General features: G+C 42.7%; 1 protein-coding gene across 1 annotated transcript in view; it reads left to right on the top strand.

The window, feature by feature from the left end:
• Camkmt (calmodulin-lysine N-methyltransferase) overlaps window positions 1-23,610 on the top strand; it is a 375,196-nt gene that overhangs the window by 328,713 nt on the left and 22,873 nt on the right. The window contains exon 8 of the mRNA XM_051160387.1: window positions 21,846-21,920. Coding sequence (XP_051016344.1) covers window positions 21,846-21,920 — 75 coding nt within the window. The remainder of the gene's footprint in view (window positions 1-21,845; window positions 21,921-23,610) is intronic.

The raw sequence follows: 23,610 nt of genomic DNA, 5'->3' as shown, positions 1-23,610 counted from the left end.
CCCTAATGAGGGGCTTGGTCCCCCCCCCCCTTTTCTACCTCTATCACAGACTAATTGTCGCCAGTTTCCTCTTTTTAAAAACTAAAAGCATTTTTATCCAAAGTCTTCTAACACATCTCCAGGAAGCAGGAGCAGGGAGGGGCTGGGAGATGGCTCCGTTGGTAAAGTGCTTGTCCTGCAAGCTTGAGGTCCCTAGCGCTCACGTTAAGACAAACAAACATGGTTTAGCGGTTTGTGCCTGTAATTCAAGCGCTGTGGAGGTGGAGGCAGAGATGTTTCTGGAACTTGATGGCCAGCCAGTCGAGTAAATCAGGTGGACTCCAGTTCAGTAAGTGATCCTGTCTCATAAAATTAGGTAGAGAAGTGACTATAGGACACTCAACACACACACACACACACACACACACACACACACACACACACATATACACTGGGGTGGGGCAAGTGAGTGACTCAGTGAGTGTGACCTTACAGTAAAGAGTGTTTGACCACTTAACCTCTGGCAGCTAAGGAGGCGAAGCCACCAGCCACTGTCACAATAATCAGCGTGCCTCTGTGCCCATGGCTTTCCCACCCATAGCCAGTACAATGCAATGAACGTATTAGTTCCATGAGAAAAGAAAATAAAAGGAACCTATTCACAAAGAGCTCAGATACAGTTCAATATTCTTTTCCAGGGCCTCAATGCATATGCAGAATTTCTCCTCCAAATTGGAGGTGTGAAATAACAGTAGCGACAGATAACTAAGAGGTATTTACCATAGCTACAAAGCCCACACGTGAGCCAAATATTTCTGCTATTAAAAAGCACTTCAAAGCTTGACATGAAGTTTGCAACAGCTGAATGTCTCCTGTGACTTCATTTGCACAGGAGATGTGAAAGCTGAAAGGGAAGTCATGATACGAGAATCGTGAGCCTACAAAATAGGTTTTTTTTTCTTTTCTTTTCTTTCTTTTTTTTTTTTTTTTAAAGGAATGAAAAGCCACCCAGAAATTTGACTGGTGCCCCACGCTCTGGTTTCCCGACTCAGTGTCCTTGGTAAATGCTGTGGTTTGAACAAGTGTCCTTCAGCAGCCCGCCTGCTATAAAGGCTTGGGCCCCAGTCTGTGGTGCTATTGGGAGGTGGCGGGACCTTTAAGAGGTGGGGCAAGAAGTTCAGTCTTTGGACGCATGCCCTAAGAAGAGATAGTAGGATTCAGATCCACCCCACCTGGCTCGCTTCCTGGTGAGTTGCTTCTCTGCCACACTCCAGCACTGTAGACTGCCTTACCACAGTTTCAAAGAGTAGTAGGCTAGCTGACGGTGGGCTCAAGCATATGAAACTGTGAACCGAAACCTTTCCTCATGATAAGTTAATAGCCTCAGGTGTTTTGTCATAGTATCAGAGAGCTGACCAGCAGCACTGTAATTATCAGTCTTCCTCTTGCTATTGTTATGAATCATCACATGAATATCTGATTGCAACCCCTGTGACAGGTTTGTTCACACGACCCACAGATTGAGAAACCCACAGTAAACACATAACTGTGTAAGCACGTTGTTAGTGCTCATTGGCAGGGACTTCTTGCAAGTGTGGGTCTGTGGCAGGTCCTTCATTTCTCCTTCTAAGTCTGCCCTGCTGTTGGGAGCACCTTCTTCATGTCCACCGGAACTTTGTTTTTGAAACAGGGTCTCCCTATGTACCCCTGGCTATCCTGGAACTCACTATGTAGACCATGCTGAGCTTGAACTCACAGAGATCTGGCTGCCTCTGCCTCCTTTGTGCTGGGATCAAAGGTGCGCACCACCACACAGCCTTTTTTTTTTTTTTTTTTTTTTAAAGAAAATCTGTTATATATCAAACTGTCTTGCTCCTTCTGATGCAATTTAATCCAGTCTCACTGTGTTGACTATGAAAGCCATGTTTGAGGAGGTGGGAGACCTTAGCGCTGGCCAGTCAGGGACCTGCATACACACGGATTCTGTAGATCACACCTCCAGGACCTCACCACCGCCATCTGATAGTTCTGTACATCCGCCGTGCTGTCATTCATCCATTTATCCAAGGAGCCCAAGGTACGCCTTTGGGAGTCTAAATACAGAACAGCCGGAAACAGTTTGTGAACAAAGAAAACTGTACTTCTAAATATAGTAAGAAATTTATAAAAGAGCAAGGGTATTTACAGCAGCTCAATTGTTGGGTGTATCTGAGGCTGTCTTCAAAATTGTGACTCTAACAAAGAGCTAGAGTGTTTGATGGCTGCATATTTCTGGGTCTTCCAGATCATTCTCTGGCTAACACTAGTTCAAAGTCGCGATTTCAAAAACATGAGACTAGCCCCACTGTGCTGGTAAAAGTAAATATCCTTTAAGAAAAGAAAATTGTGTTTTTCTGAAACTTGTCACTGAATTTAAGCTGTGGTTTTTATTATTCATTAAGCCATGTGGTTTTGTAAACTATAAACCTGTTATTAGGGTTCTTCCCTGTGTAGGGGACACCAGGGTCAGCCTATAGTACCATCACAGTCACTGTCTAAGATTCGTGTCTGCCCTTTGGTCTGCTTCCTCTAGAGGCTAAATTGGAGTGATAGAAAGTTGTCTTTAGATGTGTGTGCCCACCAACTGAGATCCAGTTGTTACCTATTCCAAGCCTTCTGCCCTGACTGTCCTCATCTTATCTGTCCTCCGCTGTTTCCGGCCTCTGCCTTCTCCTTCCAGTGCCCATACTTCCTGTGTTTATTTTCTATCACTATCACAAAAGACCTAAGACATTTAACTTACACAGAGAAAAGGGGTTGTCCTTGGCTTATCTTTTTTGGAGGGTCCATCCAGCGGGTGATTGCATTGCTCTGGGCCCCTGAGTGTTGAGACAGTCGGCAGTGGTGGAAAGCTCATGTAGACCATACTGCTCACCTCATGGGCAGGAAGAAGAAGAAAAGAGGGAGATCTAGGACCGCACAGTGTGCTTTGAAGGCATTCCTCAGTGACCTAAGGCCGCCCACTGGGCCCTACTTCCTACAGGGGACCAGACGTGAGCACACAGGCCTTCAGGGAACACCACTTGGGCCCTGGCATCTTCTCACTCCTAACACACTCTGTCAATCTTACCCCCATTCGTCCATCTAAATCCATCCTTCTGAGTGGCTCATTCCGTCTGTCCTGCCTGCTTCGTCCTACTCAGTTCTTTCTTTTAAACTGCTTTTGGACCTCAGTGGATTGGCGCGCACACTGTTAGTGCTAAGGCGTGCTGTCTGTCCCCAAGCTTATTGGTCTGTCCCTTTGCTGACGGCTATTTTGATTGCGTTCTGTTTTCCAAGTGCTGTCAAAGTGTTAGTGACCCAGTGGAGAGCAGCACCCAGGAAGTCTGTGTGTGCCTTCTTGCAGCTCATATGCCAGGGAGGAGGCTGCTGATTTTCTTGAAGACAATGATTCTGTTTAATATGTTTTTTTTTTCCACTCCCTGAAGCAATTAGTATCTGTACTTTCCAGGGTGTGGAAGCTGCTAGGGTTTGTAATGGAACGACGTGGAGCCATAAGGTTTAGGGAACCGAACAATTTTCAGTGGAAGAGAAGTCAAGGCCCTGAGAGTCAGACAGCGGCTTCTCCATCAGATAGTGATTTTCATTTCAGGATGGCTTCTCCGGCGGGTGTGTGCAGTCAGTGTCTGGAGACAAACTGACAGCGTGAGTAGGCATTTATCTGCTCTTTGTCAGCTTGAAGAGGAAGGTTAGGAGAAGGTAACTGAGATAGGGGAGCTGAGGGCTCTCTTCAGAAATTTTCTGATAAATATACCTGTTGGTAAGTTTTGCTAAAACTAGGGTAACAGAATCTTGGGAGGTGCAGAGAGTTCTAGAAATGCTATGCTCCTCGCCCCTCCTTTGCTATCTGGCATACAAGAAAATGAAGTTGCCACTTGCAGTTTTTTCTGCTTAGTTAGCACTGTGGCTTGCTTGCCAAGTTTATGGAGGAGCCCTGGTCCTTACTGTTCAGTTTTACCTTGATGACAGCATTCCCCAGGAATGTGACCCAATGATATACATTTTGAGACAATCCTTTTTTAACGAGAAGGAACCTGACTTGAACATGTGGGGACAGTTTTTTAGGAGGTACTGCTAGACTGCAATAAGGTTAAAACATAAGGCCTTTTCTTCCAGGTTAGCATTCTTGTATTGATTCTTTGAACTCTATGGTCCCTACTGTTTCCTAAGGGTCAGAATCTCATACCAAGAAGTGGGCCAGATCATATGCTAATGGTCACATCTGTATGCCTACCTGCTGCTTTCCCTGGGGAAATGTCTTCCAGTCTGAAGCAACAATTCTTCTTCCATTTCAAAATTCAGTATTATAGAAAGACTAGACCAAGGCCCTTGGACATAGCTCGGTTGGTAGATTGCTTGGTTAATAAGCATGAGGAACTGAATTTGATCCCTGGCAAAAGCTGGGAAAAGGGTGGGGCATGGAGGCATGCTTTTTCTTTTGGTTGGTTGGTTGCTTGCTTGATTGATTGGTTTCCCAAGACAGGGTTTCTCTGGGTATAGCTTTGGCTGTCCTGAAAACTCACTCTGTAGAGCAGGCTGGCCTTGAAACTCACAGAGATCTATCCTCCTGCCTCGGCCTCGTGGAGTGCTGGGAAAATGGAGACAGGTGGTTGGTATGCTGGCTCACTAGCCAGCCAGCCATCACATCTGTGAGCTCCAAGCAAAGGGCTCACTCGTGTCTCCCAAAATAAGAGGAAGGAGACGTGAGGAACGACCACCCGGTTGGGCGCTGGTTCCCTTCTTCATTCGCACTCGTGTGCACACACACCTTCAGAGCCACACAGAACGAAATGTCTTTATTTCCAAGGGAAACCATCGCCAAGATGCTGAAAAGTGACTGTATCGCACACAGTTCTGAAACACTCACCTAAGTTCACTGTGGCAGTGGACACTGATGCCCAGTGAGGCACATCCATTCATGCGTCACAGGTGTGAGCGCCTCTCAGGTTTGTGTGACTCACTGTAACTTAGTCGTGCATTTTCATACCTGCTAAGACCAACCCCTTGATTTTATTCTTTCTTTTCAGAAATTTTGTTGGTAATTTTACGATATTGCATTTTCATGGTGATTAGAAAAATTTAGAAAAACCTTGACATTTTTAAAAACTCTTCCTATTCAAGAATGAGTCTTCCTATTCAAGAATGAGGCACTTTCTTTTTAAGATGTTTTCACTGGCATTTTCTTTTCTCGCTTGCTCATTTTATTTCTGGAAACTTTTGTTGGGCCTTTAAATAGAATCTCGGCTTCCATTGTATTATGTTGTATTTTCCTTCCTCTCTTTCTTTCTTCCATTCATTCTTCCTATTTATTCACTTAAGACAGAGCACCAGTAGCCTTAGATTCACTATCCAACCAGCGATGACCTTGAACTTCTGACCTTCAGCTTCAACCTCCCAAGTGCTGGGACTGCAGGTGTGCATCACTGCACCCAGTTTGTGAATTGCTTTGTTTCACTCCACACTGTGTTTCCTAACTGGTTACATTCATTTGCATAGTTAGACATAAAAGTTATAGGGTTCTGGGTGCTACATATTCAGTCTTGGAGTGATGATACTGATTTTTTTTTTTTTTTTCACCTTTGAAACAGGGTTTCTCTGTGCAGCCCTGGCTGTCCTGGAACTCTAGAGGACCAGTCTGGCCTTGAACTCACAAAGATCCTCCTGCCTCTGCCTCTAGAGTGCTGGGATTAAAAGTGTGCACCACCACAGCCTGGTTAAATTTCTGGTTCTTCACGTTTTCTCTTGTGTAATTTTATTTGATGAAAACACCTGCCGTGATGACCGCTGAGTGGCTGTGTTTGGGAAGCCTCTAATAGTTTCACCAGTGAGCATGCTTCAGCCTTTGAATTGGGCGAGTATTCACTGGTTCCTGTTTTGAGATTTTATCATAAATACAATATGGAACTTTATCAGATTCTCTGCAGCATCTGTGGAGATAATCAGATTGCTTTTCTCAAGTCACCTCCACCTGTGACTATTAACAAGGTCTTAGCAGTAAAAGATATCTGCATTTCTAGTTACTTGCTCTTAGTGTCTGAGTTGTTTTGATGTGCGCTGCTGCTGCTGTTGCTGGTGTTGGGGTGTGTGTGTGTGTGTGTTGTGTGTGTGTGTGTGTGTGTGTGTGGTGACTGCAGGCTCACAAATGTCCCTGCAAGCACATGAAGGGCAAAGGACAACTCTTGGAAGTTGGTCCTCTTGGTCCACCTGGCCAGTACAGGGGTCTTCGCTGGGACTTCCGCTGTGCTGCAAGACTAGCTGACCCTCCAGCTTCTGAGTAGCGCACTGTCTCTACATCTCACCTCACAGTCGGGATGCTGTGGCTGCAGATGTGTGCCGCTGCAGCTCATACTTTTACATATACTGCAGGGACCCACAGAGCTGTCTCGCCCATCCTGAGCCACACCTTTGTGAGTCACCTGTGGTGTTTCCTCTGTTCTAGATCAGAACACATTTCACCCATCGTTTTGTACATGACAGTATGAGTTCTAGTGTCAAGAAATAACAAATCCCTGTATTAATAAAACTGTGCACGAAAGTATATAAATCTGAAAAAAGAAATTAAACCACAAAATGCAATAATATGCTCTAGCAAATGGCTCATGCTTATCATTTCCAATTCACTGGTTGTAGCATTTTGTTGTCACTTGATTAATCAGCTGTCATACTCACAGAGTTGTAGATGTGTGGATAGAAAAATGTAATTAAGTCATTAGTGCCTTTCACCCCAAGATCTGGCCCTTCTCTAAATAATGCACAATGCATTGGCCACTGACATGGGGTCTGGATGTTACACAATTGGTCTTCCTTTTGGACTGAAATGAGTTTATTTCAGCTAAATTCCAAGTAAACATGGCTGGAATGAGGGTTATTTGGTTGGTTGTTGTTTTTTTTTTTTTTTTTCCTGAGGCAGGACCACCACAGCCCTGGCTGTCCTGGAACTCACTCTATAGACCAGGCTGGCCTTGGACTCAAAGATCCTCCTGTCTCTGCCTCCTGGGTGGTAGGATTAAAAGTGTGTGCCACCATTGCCCAGCTTATTTTAATTTATTTTTAAAATTTTTTTGTGGGATTTTAAATCAGTCCAGAAACATTTAAGCATTAAGGTAGAACAGATCTCAAACTTGAGAACCAGGATCCTCCGTAGAGCTTCTGGGGCCACACACCCTGAGTGACAGACAGCTCTGCCACTGCTCTGGAAAGCTCACCTGGGAACTGTGAAAAGGAGGCTCTCTCTTTCGCTCTCTCTCTCTCTGAGTGTCTTATTAGGTTCAGCAGTACTTCACAGCTCTGAAGGCTTCCATTCATTAAAGCAGGCTCTAGGCAGGGGAAATGGTTCATTCATAAACTGTTGACCTTGTGTATGGATTTGAACTCACATAAACACTTTGGAGGCAGAGGCAGGCAGATCCCTGGGGCTTATGGGACAGTCAGTCTAGCCTACCTCTGGTGGATTCCAGGCCAGTAAAAGACCCCCATCTCAACAACAACAACAAACCCTGAGGTTGACCTCTGACCTCTGGCCTCTACACACATGTACATGTGCTACCCAAAGAACCATATACACATACACACATGTACACCATCTGCTGTATTCTCCTGTAAGTTAAGATGTCATATACTTTTTTTGAAAACTGAGACCTGACCACAGGAAGCTCTCTGTGTATGCAGTTTGTATGCAGTTTGCTGCAGAAATTTCGCCAAGATCTAATTTTACTTTCCTTTGCCCTGTCCCTACACCTTATTTCTTGTATAGAAATATAAGTTAGAGCCGGGCGTGGTGGCGCACACCTTTAATCCCAGCACTCGGGAGGCAGAGGCAGGCGGATCGCTGTGAGTTCGAGGCTAGCCTGGTCTACAAAGTGAGTCCAGGATGGTCAAGGCTACACAGAGAAACCCTGTCTCGAAAAAAACAAAAAAAAAAAAAAAAAAAAGAAATATAAGTTAATTCCATGTCATGATAAAAATTAACAAGCTGGTTAAGTAATCTCACAAGGAATTTATTTACATGACATCCTGATTTAAAGGCTGTTTTCAATAAAATCTTAAAGCTGGGCAGTGTGCCTCATTGGCAAAGTGAGTATTTAGCTTATGTGTGGCCCAACCTTTGCAAAGCTCAAGATAGTTGGACAAATAATAAACCAGCTCCCAAGATGTAAGTCTTGAGCACGTACACACAGATCAAATCATGGGGGGGAGGGACATGAGGGATATGCTTTATGGAGGAGGCAGCCACTGGGCTGCACTTTTGCAAGAAAAGACCAGGGAATAAAGGCAGTTGAAACAGGATTTTGAGGCATAAAACCAGGAGGGAAATAATTCAAGACATAGGAATATAAAAGGTGTGTCCAAGAAAATGTATTTATGGTAAATTGCCAAAGGCTAAAGACAGACAACCCATTAGAAAGAGTCATTATGTGGGGCTAGAGAGGTGGCTCGGCAGTTAAGAGCAGTTGATGCTCTTTCAGAGGACCCAGCTTTCATTCCCAGCACCAACAAGGCAGCTACAACCACTTCTAGGAAATCCAGTGCCCTCTTCTGGACTCCCCATATGTGCATGGTCCTCAGACAGACGTGCAGGCACTCATGCACAGGAGTAAAATGTCATTTTATAGCCAGGAGAAGAGATGACTACATATAATCCCAGCATTTGGGTGGATGAGGCAGAAAAGTCATGTATTTGGATTACAAAGTGAGTTGGAGTCCAGTCTGGGCTTTGTATCAAGACTCTGTCTCAGAAAACCAAAACAAACAACAACAAAGGAAAAGAAATAAAAGAAGAAGGAAGAGAAGAGACTAGACACCCCCATGGCGGGAGGTTTTAGGCAGCTCTGCTCCTCGTCTTGATTGTGGTCACAGCATGTTTACCTTGTCATAATGAAGAAAGATGGATTCACTTCCTGTATGGATCTGTGTTTTATATGTGTTTATTATCTTACTATTTTTGAGGCCATTACAGTGATGCAGGGGGAGAAATGGGGTTGGTGCAGGCCTGAGTAAGCGAATCTGGGAAAACAACTGCATGTGGATATCAAGAATAGAAGATAGAGCAATTCTGCCGGGGCTATAAAATCCGTATGTGACAACGGCTAGAGGTTAGGAACAGAAGTTCAAATCACAGGAAAATGTCACGCTGGGAGATCTGGAGATCAAAGTCCAGAGGTAGGAGCCTGCCTGAGAATTGAAATATTGGTAGGAAAGATGGCCAAGGCAGTCTTGGGGAGCATCTGTTCTGGAGCGGTTAGGGGGTCTAGTAAAAGATGCTCAAGAGGGGGGAGGGGAGAGAAGGAGATATGGTTCCAGGAAGAAGTGTTGTTCCGTTTAAAGAGAGGATAGTTGGCAGGCCTGCAGGTGTGGGGGGAGCATCAGTTGGTTATTGTGAGTCAGGTGACATTGAAAGCAGGGAAACAGTGAGGGTCTGTCCCCAGAAGAATGTTGGTGACAAAGGTGTGCAGTAAGGAAGCCACCTCAAGAGAAGAGGCAAGCCAGGGCAGCCACAGAAGAAGAGATGAGTGAATATACATAAGAGAGGGGGACATTTGTTGGGTCAACAACCTCTCTTAGTGCTTCTCAAAGCATGTTCACCAGATCGTCTGCCTCCCCAGGAAACATGTGAGAAGGGCAGTTGCAGGCCCCACGCCAAGAAACACAATCAGAAACTCTTGTGTTTGAGTTTGGCAAACTATTTTAACAAGTGGAAGGTCTTATACCTGGTCAATTTGAACACAGGTGACATAGAGGGCAGAAGAAAGATTAGTGTTGAGGACCAGGAAGAGTAACACCGTCTCCTCTTAGACAGTAGGGAGGGAGAGCAGATGAAGATGAAGAAAGAGATGATTTTGGCTATCAGGCTTTGAGAAAGCCTCACCACTGAGGATGAGCATCTGGGGGTACCCTGGGAGGTCTGGGCACAGTTGCCATCGCAGCCTCCCAACCCTTGCCTCTTGGAATGTCTAATGGGTCTTACCTTCTCCTCTCTCCCTGTCCAAGTCCTATCTGAAGAGCCCATCCAGGGATGCTGCCCTTTCCACGCCCACGTTCTCAGGGTTAGGCTCAGTTAAGATCCTCCTGACCATCTGCAATTCTGTGCTTCTCTCAACTGTTTTGTGTTCTAAGAAGACTGTTTTCTGTGGGGGCAGCAATACTTCTGTTACCCCCAAAGTGGATCCACACTGTATCGCTGCTCTTGGCACCTAGAGACACTCTACTGAAGCTCTGGATGAGATAAACATTCTAGATTCGGGTGGGGTCTTTTTTCCTAAGAATCTACAAGACTTTACTATAGACTCCTTTACCTCATGGTGGTTTCAAGCATACAGGGAGGCGGGATGGATGGACAAGGGGCAGATACAGAGTGGTACCTCATGGTGGTTTAAAGCATAAAGGGAGGCGGGATGGATGGACAAGGGGCAGATAGGGAGTGGTACCTCATGGTGGTTTAAAGTATAAAGGGAGGCAGGATGGATGGATAACGGGCAGATAGGGAGTGGTACCTCATGGTGGTTTAAAGCATAAAGGGAGGCAGGATGGATGGACAAGGGGCAGATAGGGAGTGGTACCTCATGGTGGTTTAAAGCATAAAGGGAGGCAGGATGGATGGACAAGGGGCAGACAGGGAATGGCTTAGGACAGCAGCAATTCAGTAGTTTAGGTGAGCATTGTAAATGACTTGAGTAAGTCCTCTACATAGGCAAGCTGTGACAACAGTCATGGAGAGGTGAAATGAGTAAAACTATGAAGGGCCGGCCGATTCTTCTGAAGAGTGTCTGTCATGTCCATGCAGAGAGTGCTGCTGCCTTTTTTGCTACTGGGAGAGAACTCGGACACTATCAAAAAATTGTGTGAAACGGCTTAGCCGTTAAGAGCACTTGCTGTTCTTACAAAGGACCTGGGTTCAGTTCCCGGCACCTACACCAGGCAGCTCACAACCATCTGTAACTCTAGCTCCAGTTAGATCCAGGGGATCCAATACCTCTGGTCTCCATGGAACCTGTGTTTATGTGCACATACCCACATGCTCATATACACTTACATATAATTAAAGGTTTGGGGTTTGGAGGTTTTTTTTTTTTTTTTTTTTTTTTTTTTTTTTTTTTTTTTTTTTTTGAGATAGGGTCTCTCTATGTATCCTTGGCTGTCCTGGACTCACTTTGTAGACCAGGCTGGCTTTGAACTCAGTGATCCACCTGCCTCTGCCTCCCGAGTGCTGGGATTAAAGGCATGTGCCACCATGCCTGGCACAACTAAAAGTATTTTAAAAATGATTTTAGAAAAAGAACTGTGTTAGAACACTACTTCTGCAAATACACTAGAAACTTCTTTTTCCATTTAGAGACAAGATCTTGATGTACGTACCCCGAGCTAACCTCAACTCACTCTGTAGTGCAGGCCTACATCAGACTTTCAGCAATCCTCCTGCCTCTGCCTCCCTGGTGATGGAATCAAGTATATATGCTACCACACCTTGCAAAACTGCCTTGTTTTTAGCATCAAAATTGTCAGGTAGTGTTTCTGTGTAGTCATGGCCATGCTATGCAAATTAGGGTGAGCCATGGTCCACACGAAATGTGTTACAAGTGAGAAAGACTTTCTTTGGAATTATTGCACCATGATTCTTTCACAAGGTGATGCAAAACTCTAGAAGTTGACCCCATTTTGTGTTTCAACCTTAAACTCAAAACCAGAAGTAAAAGAGATTAGTGCAAGAGTAGGGAAAGGAAAGGCAATATTCTTGAGCACTCGCATGGCAAGCTTTTCAGAAGCGATGCTTTCATATGTGCTAATAATCTATCATCTCCTTATATCTTTTTGCATGGAAGCTGTGTAACATTGTTTTGAGTCTAGGGGCTGAATGCAGGGCCTCCTCTTAGATGTTAGGCGAGTTCTCTACCACTCAGCTACATTCCCAGCCCTCATCCAGTGCTCAGAGCCCTATAGTGTATAAATGATTGTGTCAGTTTTACGTGAGGACAGTGATGCCCAGAGCATCCTCAGCCTCATTGGTGTGTAGAAGGTGAGGGCAGTGATGCCCAGAGCATCCTCAGCCTCATTAGTGTGTAGGGGGTGAGAGCAGTGATGCCCAGAGCATCCTCAGCCTCATTGGTGTGTAGGGGGTGAGGGCAGTGATGCCCAGAGCATCCTCAGCCTCATTGGTGTGTAGGGGGTGAGGGCAGTGATGCCCAGAGCATCCTCAGCCTCATTGGTGTGTAGGAGGATGCTGGTACTTGAACTCAAAGCTCTCTAACTACAAAATCCATGCACTCTTTCTTCTGTCTTATCTTGGTGAGGCCTACCAGGCTTCCATGTTTATAGCTTTTGCTGTTTTTCTAAAGTATGTAAAGGTGGATTTTCTAGTATGTCTCTCTGTAAAACTGTAACAAAATTCAAACAAACATAAAATTTTGACATTTTGATGAAAGAAAGTAGAGACAATAGACAGGTGGTGGTGCTCATCTTCTATCTCAGTGAGGCAGAGGCAAGTGGGTCTCTGTATGTTCAAGGCTAGCCTGGTCTACGTAGTGAGTTCCAGGACACCCATAACTATACAGAGAGACACTTTGTCTCAAAAAACAAAAACAACAACAACAACAAAAAAAAAAAACAAAAAAAACAAAAACCCTAGAGATAGATAGATAGATAGATAGATAGATAGATAGATAGATAGATAGATAGATAGAAAGAAAGAAAATACAGACAACAAAATTTTACTTTGGTTTCAAGAAAATCACAAGAAAGATGTGGACATAATTCAGATTCTTCATCTGAGCCATGTTTACAAATGCACGCTATACTTTAAATCATAAAACCAACCTCAGTCAGGCTCCTGGTTCCATCTTACACAAACCAGTTACTGGCTCTGCCAATACTTCTTTCCTCTCTCCTCCTCACTTGAATGCCATTGTGTATGGGACTTATGCATCTGTCTTAGTCAGAGTTTCTATTACTGTGAAAAGGCACCATGACCGCGGCTGCCATTTGGCTTTTTAAGGGATATGCCGAGCTGTTTTCCACTTCCACAGCCTACGTTGGAGGGCTTCCATTCCCTCCGGATCTGTCCAGCTCCCCATGTTATTGATCTTTCAAATTACAACCATTCAAAGAGTATAACGGAATTTATTGGGGCTCTCACTTTTAATTTCCCTAATGGCTAATAATACTGAGTTTTTCATGTCTTTATCTTTGTTGAAGTGTCTCTTGGAAGACTTTGCTGATTTTTTTTAATTGGGTTGCTTATTTTCTTATTATTGACAAATTCTGGGAGTCCGTGGCGTGCTCTGGATATAAAGCTCTGTATCAGATGATTCACAAACACTTTCTCTCAGCCTGTGGCTTGTCCTTTCCTTCTCCTCACAGTGCATTTCAGAGAGCCAAAGTTTTTCATTTTCATTTTAATCTAATTTATCAATTTATTCCTTGATGGGGTATGTATCTTGCATGTATCTAAGGAATCTTTATTTAACCCAAGGTTACAAACATTTTTTTCCCTATATTTTCATTGACAAGTTTTATAATGATAGGTTTTACATTTGGGGCTATGATCTATTTTGAGTTAATTTCTGCATGTGGTGCAAGATATAGATTTAAATTATTTTTTTGAAAATATGAATAACCAATTGTCAAAACACATTTTATTCTCTTCCCATATGAATTGCCTCCATTTATTTAGGTCTTATTTAATTTCTGTCATCTTTTGTCAGAATTACTTCTCTTTTATATGTTTAAGCTATTATGAAATTTTATGCTATTATAAATGGTATAGAATTGGAAATTCCAATTTCCAGTTATTTGTTGCCTGTATAAAGAAATACAATTGATTCTTGTATTGATCTGGTATCCTACAAGCCGGCTACACCCATACTAGTAGCTTTGTTGACTCTCTGCAGCTTATTCTATATAGATTATTTTGCTCTCTACCAAGAGGTGCGATTTGACTTCTTCCTTCCTAATCTAAGTCTCTGCATTTCTTCCCTCGCTGGACTGGCTGTACCCATCAGTGCATTAGAAAAAGATAAGATAAATTTCCCGTTCCTGCTCCTGAATTTAGGGAGAAGAACGCAGGCAACCAGTGCTAAATGTGAGTTAGCTGTGGATAAAAATGGATCGCGTTGTCCAGGTCGCACACTGAGACAAACTGTGGCCTCTGAGAGCATCGCTTCTCATCTTATACTGCCGAGTTGTTGTTTTTATTGAGAAACAGATGCCAGACTATATCGAATGCAGTCTCTGCGCTGTTTGAGATGGTCATGTTTCCCCTTTTTAGTCTGTTAGTGTTGTGTATTAGATTTATCAATTTTTAAATATCAAAACAACTTTCTTATATTTTGTGACAAACCTCCACTTAATGTGAATGTTCGTGTATGTTTATATGTATGTTATGGGCATATAGAAATATAGACACAGAAATATGCATTGCTCTTATCTCCAGAATCTGGAGTGACACCACTTCTACCCCCATGGCACCAGTAATATGTGCATCCCCGTTTTCTCTTCTCTGGCCAGTCTGACTCAGGGATATCAGTTATATTGATCTCAAAGGCCTGGGTTTGGTGTCATTGATTTTTTTCCCCCCTATTATTTTTGTTTCTGTTTTATTCATTTCTCTTCTAATCTTTATTAGTTTTTTTTCTTTGATTGTATTGAATTTAATTTACTCTTTTTAAAAACTTATTTGTCTAGAAATTGAGTTCACTATTTTAGGAATTTTTTCTAATGTACATATTTATTGCTATTAGTTTCTCTGTAACTGCTAGGTATATGTAGCAACCTGCAAATTTCCATATGTTGCGTTTCAGCTTTATCAGTTCAAAAAACTTTTCAATTTCTGCTTTGGCTTCATATTTGGGATCTAGGATATTTATAAATGTAATATTTATTTTCTCAATATTTGAAGATGTCATAGCATACTGATTTCTAGTTTATGATTGATAGCCACTTTAATTGCATTGTGAACAAAGATCAGTTTGTTTTTTTGTTTGAGACCGGGTTTCTCTGTGTAGCCTTGACTGTCCTGTGCTCATTTTGTAGACCAGGATGGCCTTGAACTCACAGAGATTTGCCTGCCTCTGCCTCCCTGAGTTCTGGGATTACAGGGGTGGTGGTGCATATTTTGGTATGATCTTGGCCCCTCTAAACTTATTGAGACTTATATTATGATCCAGAACAGATCTATTTGATAAGAATATGAATTCTGTCTTTATTAATGGAGTATTCTATAAATATCAGCAATTGGTTGGTAGTGTTTAAAGCTGTCTACCTATACCTTTGGTAGTTTTGCCTGCTGTTCAGTTGAAAAGAGAGGGATAACAGAGTCCTCTGACTCTAAGTGGATCTTGTCTATTCCTTCAGCGCTGTTCACTGGGCTGTCTGCTACTTAGAGCATAAACTCAGAGGACCAAGGCTAGCCTCCATAGCTGCTCCTTTAGCGGGACGAAGCAATCTTTCAGCCCAAGTAACATTTTTACTCTAAAATCTACTATCTCACGTTAAAACATCTGTCTTTTGACTAGCATTCATATGTCTTTTTTTCCCCCATATTTTCACCTGTAATTCCTTTGTGTTTTTATGTATAAAATACTTTTGATGTAAGGCCCATATAATTGGGCCTACAATTGTTTTCGTTTTTTTAATCTTTTTGTCGTTTTGAAGTCCTCGGGCTTGATCCAGAGCCCAGTGCTCTACAACTGAGATATATCTCCCAGCCCTTTTTAGTTTTGATTTTTGAGATAGGACCTTGCTAGGTTGTCTAGGCTAGCCTCAAGCGTGTGGACATCCTGTCTCAGCCTCCTGAATAGGAATCACAGGCATGTATTACCATGCCTGGCGAGATTTCATCTGTAGTCTGATACTCTGCTCTTTAGTAGAGATGCTCAGGCCATTTTCATCTACTGCAATTTCTTATATGGTTAGGCTTGAGTTTGTGATCTTGCTGTTTGCTATGTGTCTCATTTTTTTCTGCCTCCTACTGGATTAATGTGCTTTGTTCTAGTTTTTATCACTTTTGTTGTCGCATTAACTATGGCTTTGTTTTGTTACGCTTGTTCTTATTCTTCTTATATTTTGCACTATAGCTCCTGGGGGGAGAGGGTGCTGGCCCATGGAGATGTTGACGGCCAGAAAGTGACAATAGCATCATCCTCGATTTCTCTCCCACCTTATTTTTTGAGGCCATGGTCCCTTGCTCAACCCGGAGTTCATCATTTTGGCTCTACTGGCTGGCTAGTCAGCCTCTAAGATCCACCTGTCTCCACTGTACCCCCACCCTCAATGCTGGGTTACAGGCACATATTGCCAACACATCCAAATTTTATGTGGGTGATGGGGATTCAGACTCAGGCCCTCATACGTTCACAGCAATCACTTTATCCACTGACCATCTTCCCACCTCTGTAGTAATCATCTATAACTCATCAAAATCCATTGTCAAGCAATATACCACTGAATGTTGGTGTAAACCCTCACAGGAGTATTGCCATCCTCACCACCCCCCCATCTCTAAACTCTTGTTCTACATTTCACTTGTTTATGTGTGTTATAAACCTCACAATGCTTAGTATTTAGCTACTGGCCTCCTATTTTAAGGAGGTTTAAATAATTTAAGGCACGTATATTTAGGGTTCCCGCTCAAACTAAGGCACCAGCCAAGGACAATACAGGAGGTAAACTTTAAACCCCTTCCCAGATCTAGCCAATGGTCAGAATATTCTCCACAGTTGAGTGGAGAGTGTGATATGACTTCTCACGTACTTTGGTGCCTCACATTTGACCATGTCCCCTGGAGGGGGAGACCTGGTGGCACTCAGAGGAAGGACAGCTGGTAGCCAAGAAGAGACTTGATACCCTATGAGCATATACAGGGGGAGGGAATTCCCCTCAGGAACAGTCATAGGGGAGGGGAATAATGGGAAAATGGGGGGGGGGGAGGAATGGGAGGATACAAGGGATGGGATAAACATTGAGATGTAACAAGAATAAATTAATAAAAAAAAAAGAAAAGAAAATAAATAAATAAATAAATCAAAAAAAAAAAAAAAAAAAAAAAAAAAAGACCCGTCTATTTAACTGTAGAGGCATTATTCTTGATCTCACCTTTCCTTTGTGTAGCTATGTATTTTATGTATCATTTTTCTTCTACCTAAAGGACTTTCTTTGACATTTTGGGGGGAGTGTAGGTCCGGGTGGTGGTTCAGTTTTGTGTGTGTGTGTGTGTGTGTGTGTTGTTGTTTGTTTGTTTTAAATATCCAAAAGCACTTCTTCCCTCTTTGTGGAATATATTTCCACTGGCCACATGATTCTGGGTAGACGGTTGTTTTCTCAGTCCCTTCTGGGGACTGGTTCTATACACCCTTTTCTGACTTTGTGTTCTATATATGGAACGTGACTTATTTCCTCTGAAAACTTTTTAATTAGTGCTTCTTCAGTAGGTTGGTTATTCAGTGGCTTGTATTTTTCTTGTGTTTCTTATGTGTGAGCTTTGTTTGAAATGTCTCATCTTTGTGTTAATAGTTTTCACTAAATTAATAAAGTCTTCAGTTATCATTTCTTCTAGTGTTTTTTTTTTATGTCTTCTCCCTTTTCCTGGATTTTAAGAATTTAAATAGTAAATCATTTAAATTTGTCCCCCAGTTTACTTGCATTGCATTTTAAAAAATAGCCTTTTCTCTATATTTTTATTTTAGATAGTTTTACAATTTTATATTTATTTATTTGTTTAATGTATATTTGGGCATGCAATAGCCTGCTCAGAGGTCAGACAACAAATTGGGGGGGAGCTGGTCCTCTCATTCTACCATGTGGGATCTGAGACTCAAACTCAGATTGTCAGGCTTGGCAAAGCCCCTTGTCCTACCAAGTCATCTTGTCCACTCCATTTTGAGTAATTTTTATTCCTATGTCTTCAAATTCTCTAATCTTTTCATCTGAAATGTCTAATCTCTTGTTAATTGAATCTAGTTTGTTTTTTCTTATATAGTGTATTTTCATCTTAAAAAAATTTAGAAAATGAAAAAAACATCTACTACTATGCCTCTGTACTACATTGAAATATGTTAAGAACTATTATGACACAGATTAGTGCTGATATTTCTGTCAGTTTTAGATTGAATACTAATGTTCTTTGTTTCTCTAGCAATCTTCGCTTACATACCAAGCATTTTAAATTTTAACTTGTTGGGATCTGAGTGTTTTTGTTGTCCTGTAAATATATTTTGAGTTTTGTTCTAGGATAAAGTTATGTTACGTGGCAAACTTTCCTTACTTTGGAAATTTGTTTCATACCAGCAGATCAGCATTTTCTCTAGGCTAATTATTTCCCACTTCTGAAGCGAGATCCTTCTGAGTATTCTGCTAACATTGTGAATCCTGAGCTTTTGTGGTCTGCCTGCTGAAAATAGGCACTGGTCTTACCCTGTGAGCACTGGCCCTACCCTGTGACCTTTGGTCCCCCCAACACTATAATATGGCTTTACCCAACCTCAAGTACACATACACACACACACACACACAAAGAGAGAGAGAGACAGACAGACAGACAGATACACATACACACAGAGACAGAGACAGAGAAACACACACACACAGAGAGAGAGACAGAGAGAGAGAGAGAGAGAGAGAGAGAGAGAGAGAAAGAGAGAGAGAAAGAGAGAGAGAGAGAGAGAGAGAGAGAGAGAGAGAGAGGGGTCTTTGCAGAACGCTCTTATGGGAGCCCTCTATCCGAGCCCTGAATTCTCTCTGTACAGCGTTCTTCTTTATGGTCCTCTGTTCCGGACACCTTGGTTTCTTCAGTCCCTGGATTTCATCTGTTCAGCTCCAAAACTTCCGGGTCCTATCTCAGGTTCGTTTCTCTCCGCTGCGACCTAGGCTCTCCTCCAAGGCACTGGGGTAACCATGGGTCTTATTCATCCTCTTTCAGGGATCACTTTTGACACTACCCAGTGTCTTTGCTGTGTGTGTGTGTTCTTTCTAAATTGTTTTCATTTTCGGTCATTTTGGCTAAGATGTAAAAGAGGTCTTTGCTGGAAGCAGAAGTCTTCAGAAAGTATTTTCAGTAGCTTTCACATATATTCAGAGAACAGCTTAAAAACAGGAACCTCTAGTTATTGAGTGCCTTTGCTGGACATGGTCCTCATCCAGATATTGTATTAACAGAGCAGCTATTGTGTGCTGTTCTAGGCGCTGGAAATATGTCACTGCCCAAGAGTTCAAAGATCAACATCTGGGGTGGTTTGAATAGGAATGCCCCCCACAGGCTCTTAATTTTGGCTGCTTCATCACCACGGAGTAGAACCTTTTGGAAGGATTAGAAGGATTAGGAGGCATGGCCTTGATGGAGGCCGCTTGTCACTGGGGTTGACACACTTGACATTGCCAAAGCCCAAGCTAAGTCTCGCACTCTGCCTGTGGATCAGGATGCAGCTCTTAACTGCTTCTCTAGTGCCACGCCTGCAGCCATGCTTCCCACCATGGTGCCAATAGACTCAGCCTCTGAACCGGTAAGCATTTAGATGTTTTCTTTTATAAGAGCTGCCTTGGCCATGATGTCTCTTCACAGCAACTGAACAGTGACTAAGACGGCATCCTTATGATGGTGATTATACAGCGAGGGGAGGAGAATAGACAAAGCTAGTGATTTAGCTACATAGCACTATAAAAGTTAATTGCTACTAGAGAAAAACAACAAGTAAGATCAAGTTTCTAATGCTGGGTGGAAAAGAGAGGAAGATGGTTTTAAAGAAGATGGCCAAGGAAGCCTAGCCTATAAAGGTAAGGTGTTTGCACAAAAACTTGGAGGAAGTGAGGTGTGAGCCACATGGGTATCTGGAGGAGAGGGGCTTAGTCTGAGCAAGCAGGCAGCACAGAGACTCTAGAACAGGGTACATGCGCCTTTAAGCATCCATAAGGAAGCTATTGTAACTAGAACAAAGCAGAAAGGAGAGAGGGTAACCGGAGGTGAAATCAAACAGGCCTGGTGGCAAGGGGTCTGGTCCTGAGTATCTACCATCTTAAAGTGGTAGACAAAGTTTCTGATCTAACATGGTGTGTGCATGTGTGTGAGCACGCAGACAGGGTCTCTCTATGGAGTCCTGACTATGTGGATCGGACTAGCTTTGAACTCACAGAGCTCCACCTGCCTCTGCCTCCCAAGTGCTGGGATTAAAGGTGTGCACCATCAGGCCTTGCCTGATGTCTTAACAGGAACACTCTGGATGCTGTCTTGGGCCGAGATGGTAGGGTGGCAAGCAGAAGCAGGGAGACAAATCAGAAGGCTGAGACAATTCACGTGAGAGATGGTGGCGGTTTAGAACAGGCGTGAGCCATGAGCAGAGAGAGTTGGCTGGGCGTGGCTGTCTTTCACTAACTGATTTTGTGGCCTAGCCAGGGTGAGATGTAAGAGCTGGGGGGTCTAGTCAAGGTTTTCAGCCTGAGCAACCAGAAAGGTCAACCTCCCACTCATGAGAGTGAAGGAAGACCATGAATGAAGTGAGGGGGAACAGAAGGTCAGGAGTTCAAATTCAGACTTGTGAAGTCGGGGCATCTATGAGAAATCCAAGTGCGGTTACTACATGGGGGCTCAGGAAGTGTGCGTCAAAAGCACGAGTGAGCAACTGCCCCCCCCTTCCTTGGTAATGAGCTGATATGTTTAAGTTTCTCCACCTGAAGAAATGACGTCACTACCACTTATGCCCATTGATATGCGTGAAGACAATTTTGGACTGACCAGCGTTAAGTCTCATTTTTCTACTCAAACATAACTTTGTCTCTGGGAAGACAGGAAAAAAGTGAAAACTCCACCCAAGTAAGCAAATATAATTGGTCAGGTAAGGTAGATTGCTCAGTCCAGCGCTATAGAATCAAAGTAGAAAATAGCTGCAGAAGCCAGGTGGTGGTGGCGCACGCCTTTATTTCCTGCACTTAGGAAGCAAAGGCAGGTGGATCTCCGTGAATTCAAGGCCAGCCTGGTCTACGGAGCGAGTCCAGTACTACCAAAGGTACACAGAGAGACCTTGTCTTGAAAAAAAAAGAAAAGAAAAGGAAAAAAAGAAAGAAAGAAAATAGCCGCAGAATTTTGCTTTTAAAACATAGTACCTCAAATCACAGTTTTGGTGTATGGGAGAAACATCCTTAAAAATGCTTTGTTATAAAAATGTTAGTTACCACAGCTGTCGGCTGAGGGGAACATAGAACAGGCTTGCCTTCCTAAGTGCTGCTCATGTTTCCCAATGTGTGCGGGCAGCTGTTGTTATTGGTGTGAGGGTTAATGTGTGAGCCTCCTTTTGGGAGACTGTTGGTAGGGAGTGATTCTAAAGTGTACTTAAAGGCCTGAGAACTTCCACATACAAGTGGGCTATTCTGTCCTTCCATTTTTCCTCATTGTTCATTGTGTCAATAAGAAATGTGACTGACATGGCAGGCAAGATAGATACACAGCAAATTTCACATGACTTGTTCTTATAAATTCAGATTCCCTTATAAATCCTTATTCCAGTCAGATGGAGTCAATTTCAGTTTTTTCCTTCCTTGTTGCTAAGGGTCAGGGATCCTTCTAACAGCCAATGTAAGTATTTACTTTGCCTACAAAAGCTCAGAAAACCTAGAAAAACCTCAACTCCTACTTCAGTAAAGAATTCTTCCTCTTCTACATTTAAAGACAAAATAAAAGACAGAAGAGAGTTACATCCTAAGGTTTTTTTTTTTTTAAATTATGTCTTTTGAAATAATTTGTATATACCTTTTAAATAATTCCAAGTGCCACAAAAAAAATAATGTTAATAGCTCAAAATCAAAAGTTAAAAAAATATCCTAAGTATAATTTTTGAAATCTTTTTCTCCTCAAGCGTTTTGCGATGGGATAATGAGACAGATGTCTCTCAACTGGAAGGACATTTTGACATTGTTATGTGTGCTGACTGGTAAGTACATAAAAATCATAAAACTCCTGTTAGGGGGGAAAAAATTAGCTTTGCTAGAGTAATTGGGCCGCGCTGCTTTGCTGACGGCTAAGCCAAGTCAACAAATGAAGCACAAAGCCACCTTAACCTCAGCGAATTAATATTCATCTCCACGTGGCAGTTAGAAGGTACTCTTCTATCACACAGTAACTTCTACCACATTATTTCCCAAAGATTGATTTTCAGAAGCATTTCCATTTTCTGGAATTGCCTCTGTTTCATGCTTGACGTATCAGTAAATGGACGACTTAGGCAAATTGCAAATAATTATGGCTCAGAGAGGAACAGTCTGGAGAAAAAGGAGTTTATCAACACAAACAGCTCAATTAGCTTACTTCTTGGGAGAGATCTGACTATCGATATGAGGGAATATACATGTGTACACACGTATATACTCTCTGGCAGATAAAGATATCGTTGGAGTATCTTGGGGGAAATAGCCTTTCTTAAAGTGTATTTGATATCTAATGTTTTCAGTTCACTCAAGCTGATATTTAGTTATACAGAACACAGCGATTACACAATCACATTTTATTCTTATGCAAATAACATCCAACTCTGTCAGGTGTCTGATTTTTTAAAAAATAAATTTACCCCAGACACTTTGCCTCCTACCTTAGCCCAGTTACTTATTTGTTAGTGGAAGTCTATTCCTGCATTACAGGACATCTACACGGACCTTGGTGATTATTCAGCGTATGGAAAACATGGGCCACAAGCAGATAGTCTCGCTGTTCAGAGTAAAATCTTCTAGTTTCGCCATCATGGTGATCACTTTACATCTGAAACCAGCAAACTCAGAGTCCAACCTTGAGTTACACCAGTGAGCCCAATCCTGAGACCCAGACCCCAGACTTCAGCTGGAGGGAAGCAGATCCACATTTCAGGAAGTAACCTTATCGGGATTTAAATATAATTTCCAATATACAACTTCCCACCAAGTCAATGGGATTAGCGTTGCTTCTTCTTAACCTCCTCCTCCTTCTCCCATCACTACGACTATTAGTGTGTGTGTGTGTATGTGTGTGTGTGTATGTGTGTGTATGTATGTATGTATGTGTATGTGTGTGTATGTATGTATGTGTGTATGTGTGTGTATGTATTTGTGTGTGTATGTGTGTGTGTATGTGTGTGTATGTGTGTGTATGTGTGTATGTATTTGTGCGTGTATGTGTGTGTATGTATGTGTGTATGTGTGTGTATGTATGTGTGTGCATGTATGTGTGTGTGTGTGCGCGCGCGTGTGCACGCACACACGTGCATGTTTTGCAGTAAACAACAAATGTTTCATTCTACTTTTAGCTGAGAACTCCCACTTTTCCAGGGCCATTTTGTTTTCTGTGCACTGCTTGCTGACCCCCCCACCCCCCGTTTCCACATAGAGGAGAAGCCTTTATTTCCGATTGATCATTGACCACACGCCTCCATGTTACACTCCCCCACGTAATGAAAAAGGAGCTCAAACCAACCCACACGATTTACCAAGTAATTTAGTAAATGCCTTTCCTCACCGAGTACGAGAAAGGATCCTCCAGGTTTCATTGCACAGATGAAGATAATGCGGGCAGGATTAGATCAGATTAAGCTGGGGAGCGAGATCAGAGAGCAACAGCAGCAGGAGGGACAGGGCCAGTGTCTTCTTGAAGGTTCA

Source organism: Acomys russatus, chromosome 1, assembly GCF_903995435.1.
Source record: "Acomys russatus chromosome 1, mAcoRus1.1, whole genome shotgun sequence".
NCBI lineage: Eukaryota > Metazoa > Chordata > Mammalia > Rodentia > Muridae > Acomys > Acomys russatus.
This window is presented reverse-complemented; position numbering and strand designations above follow the sequence as displayed.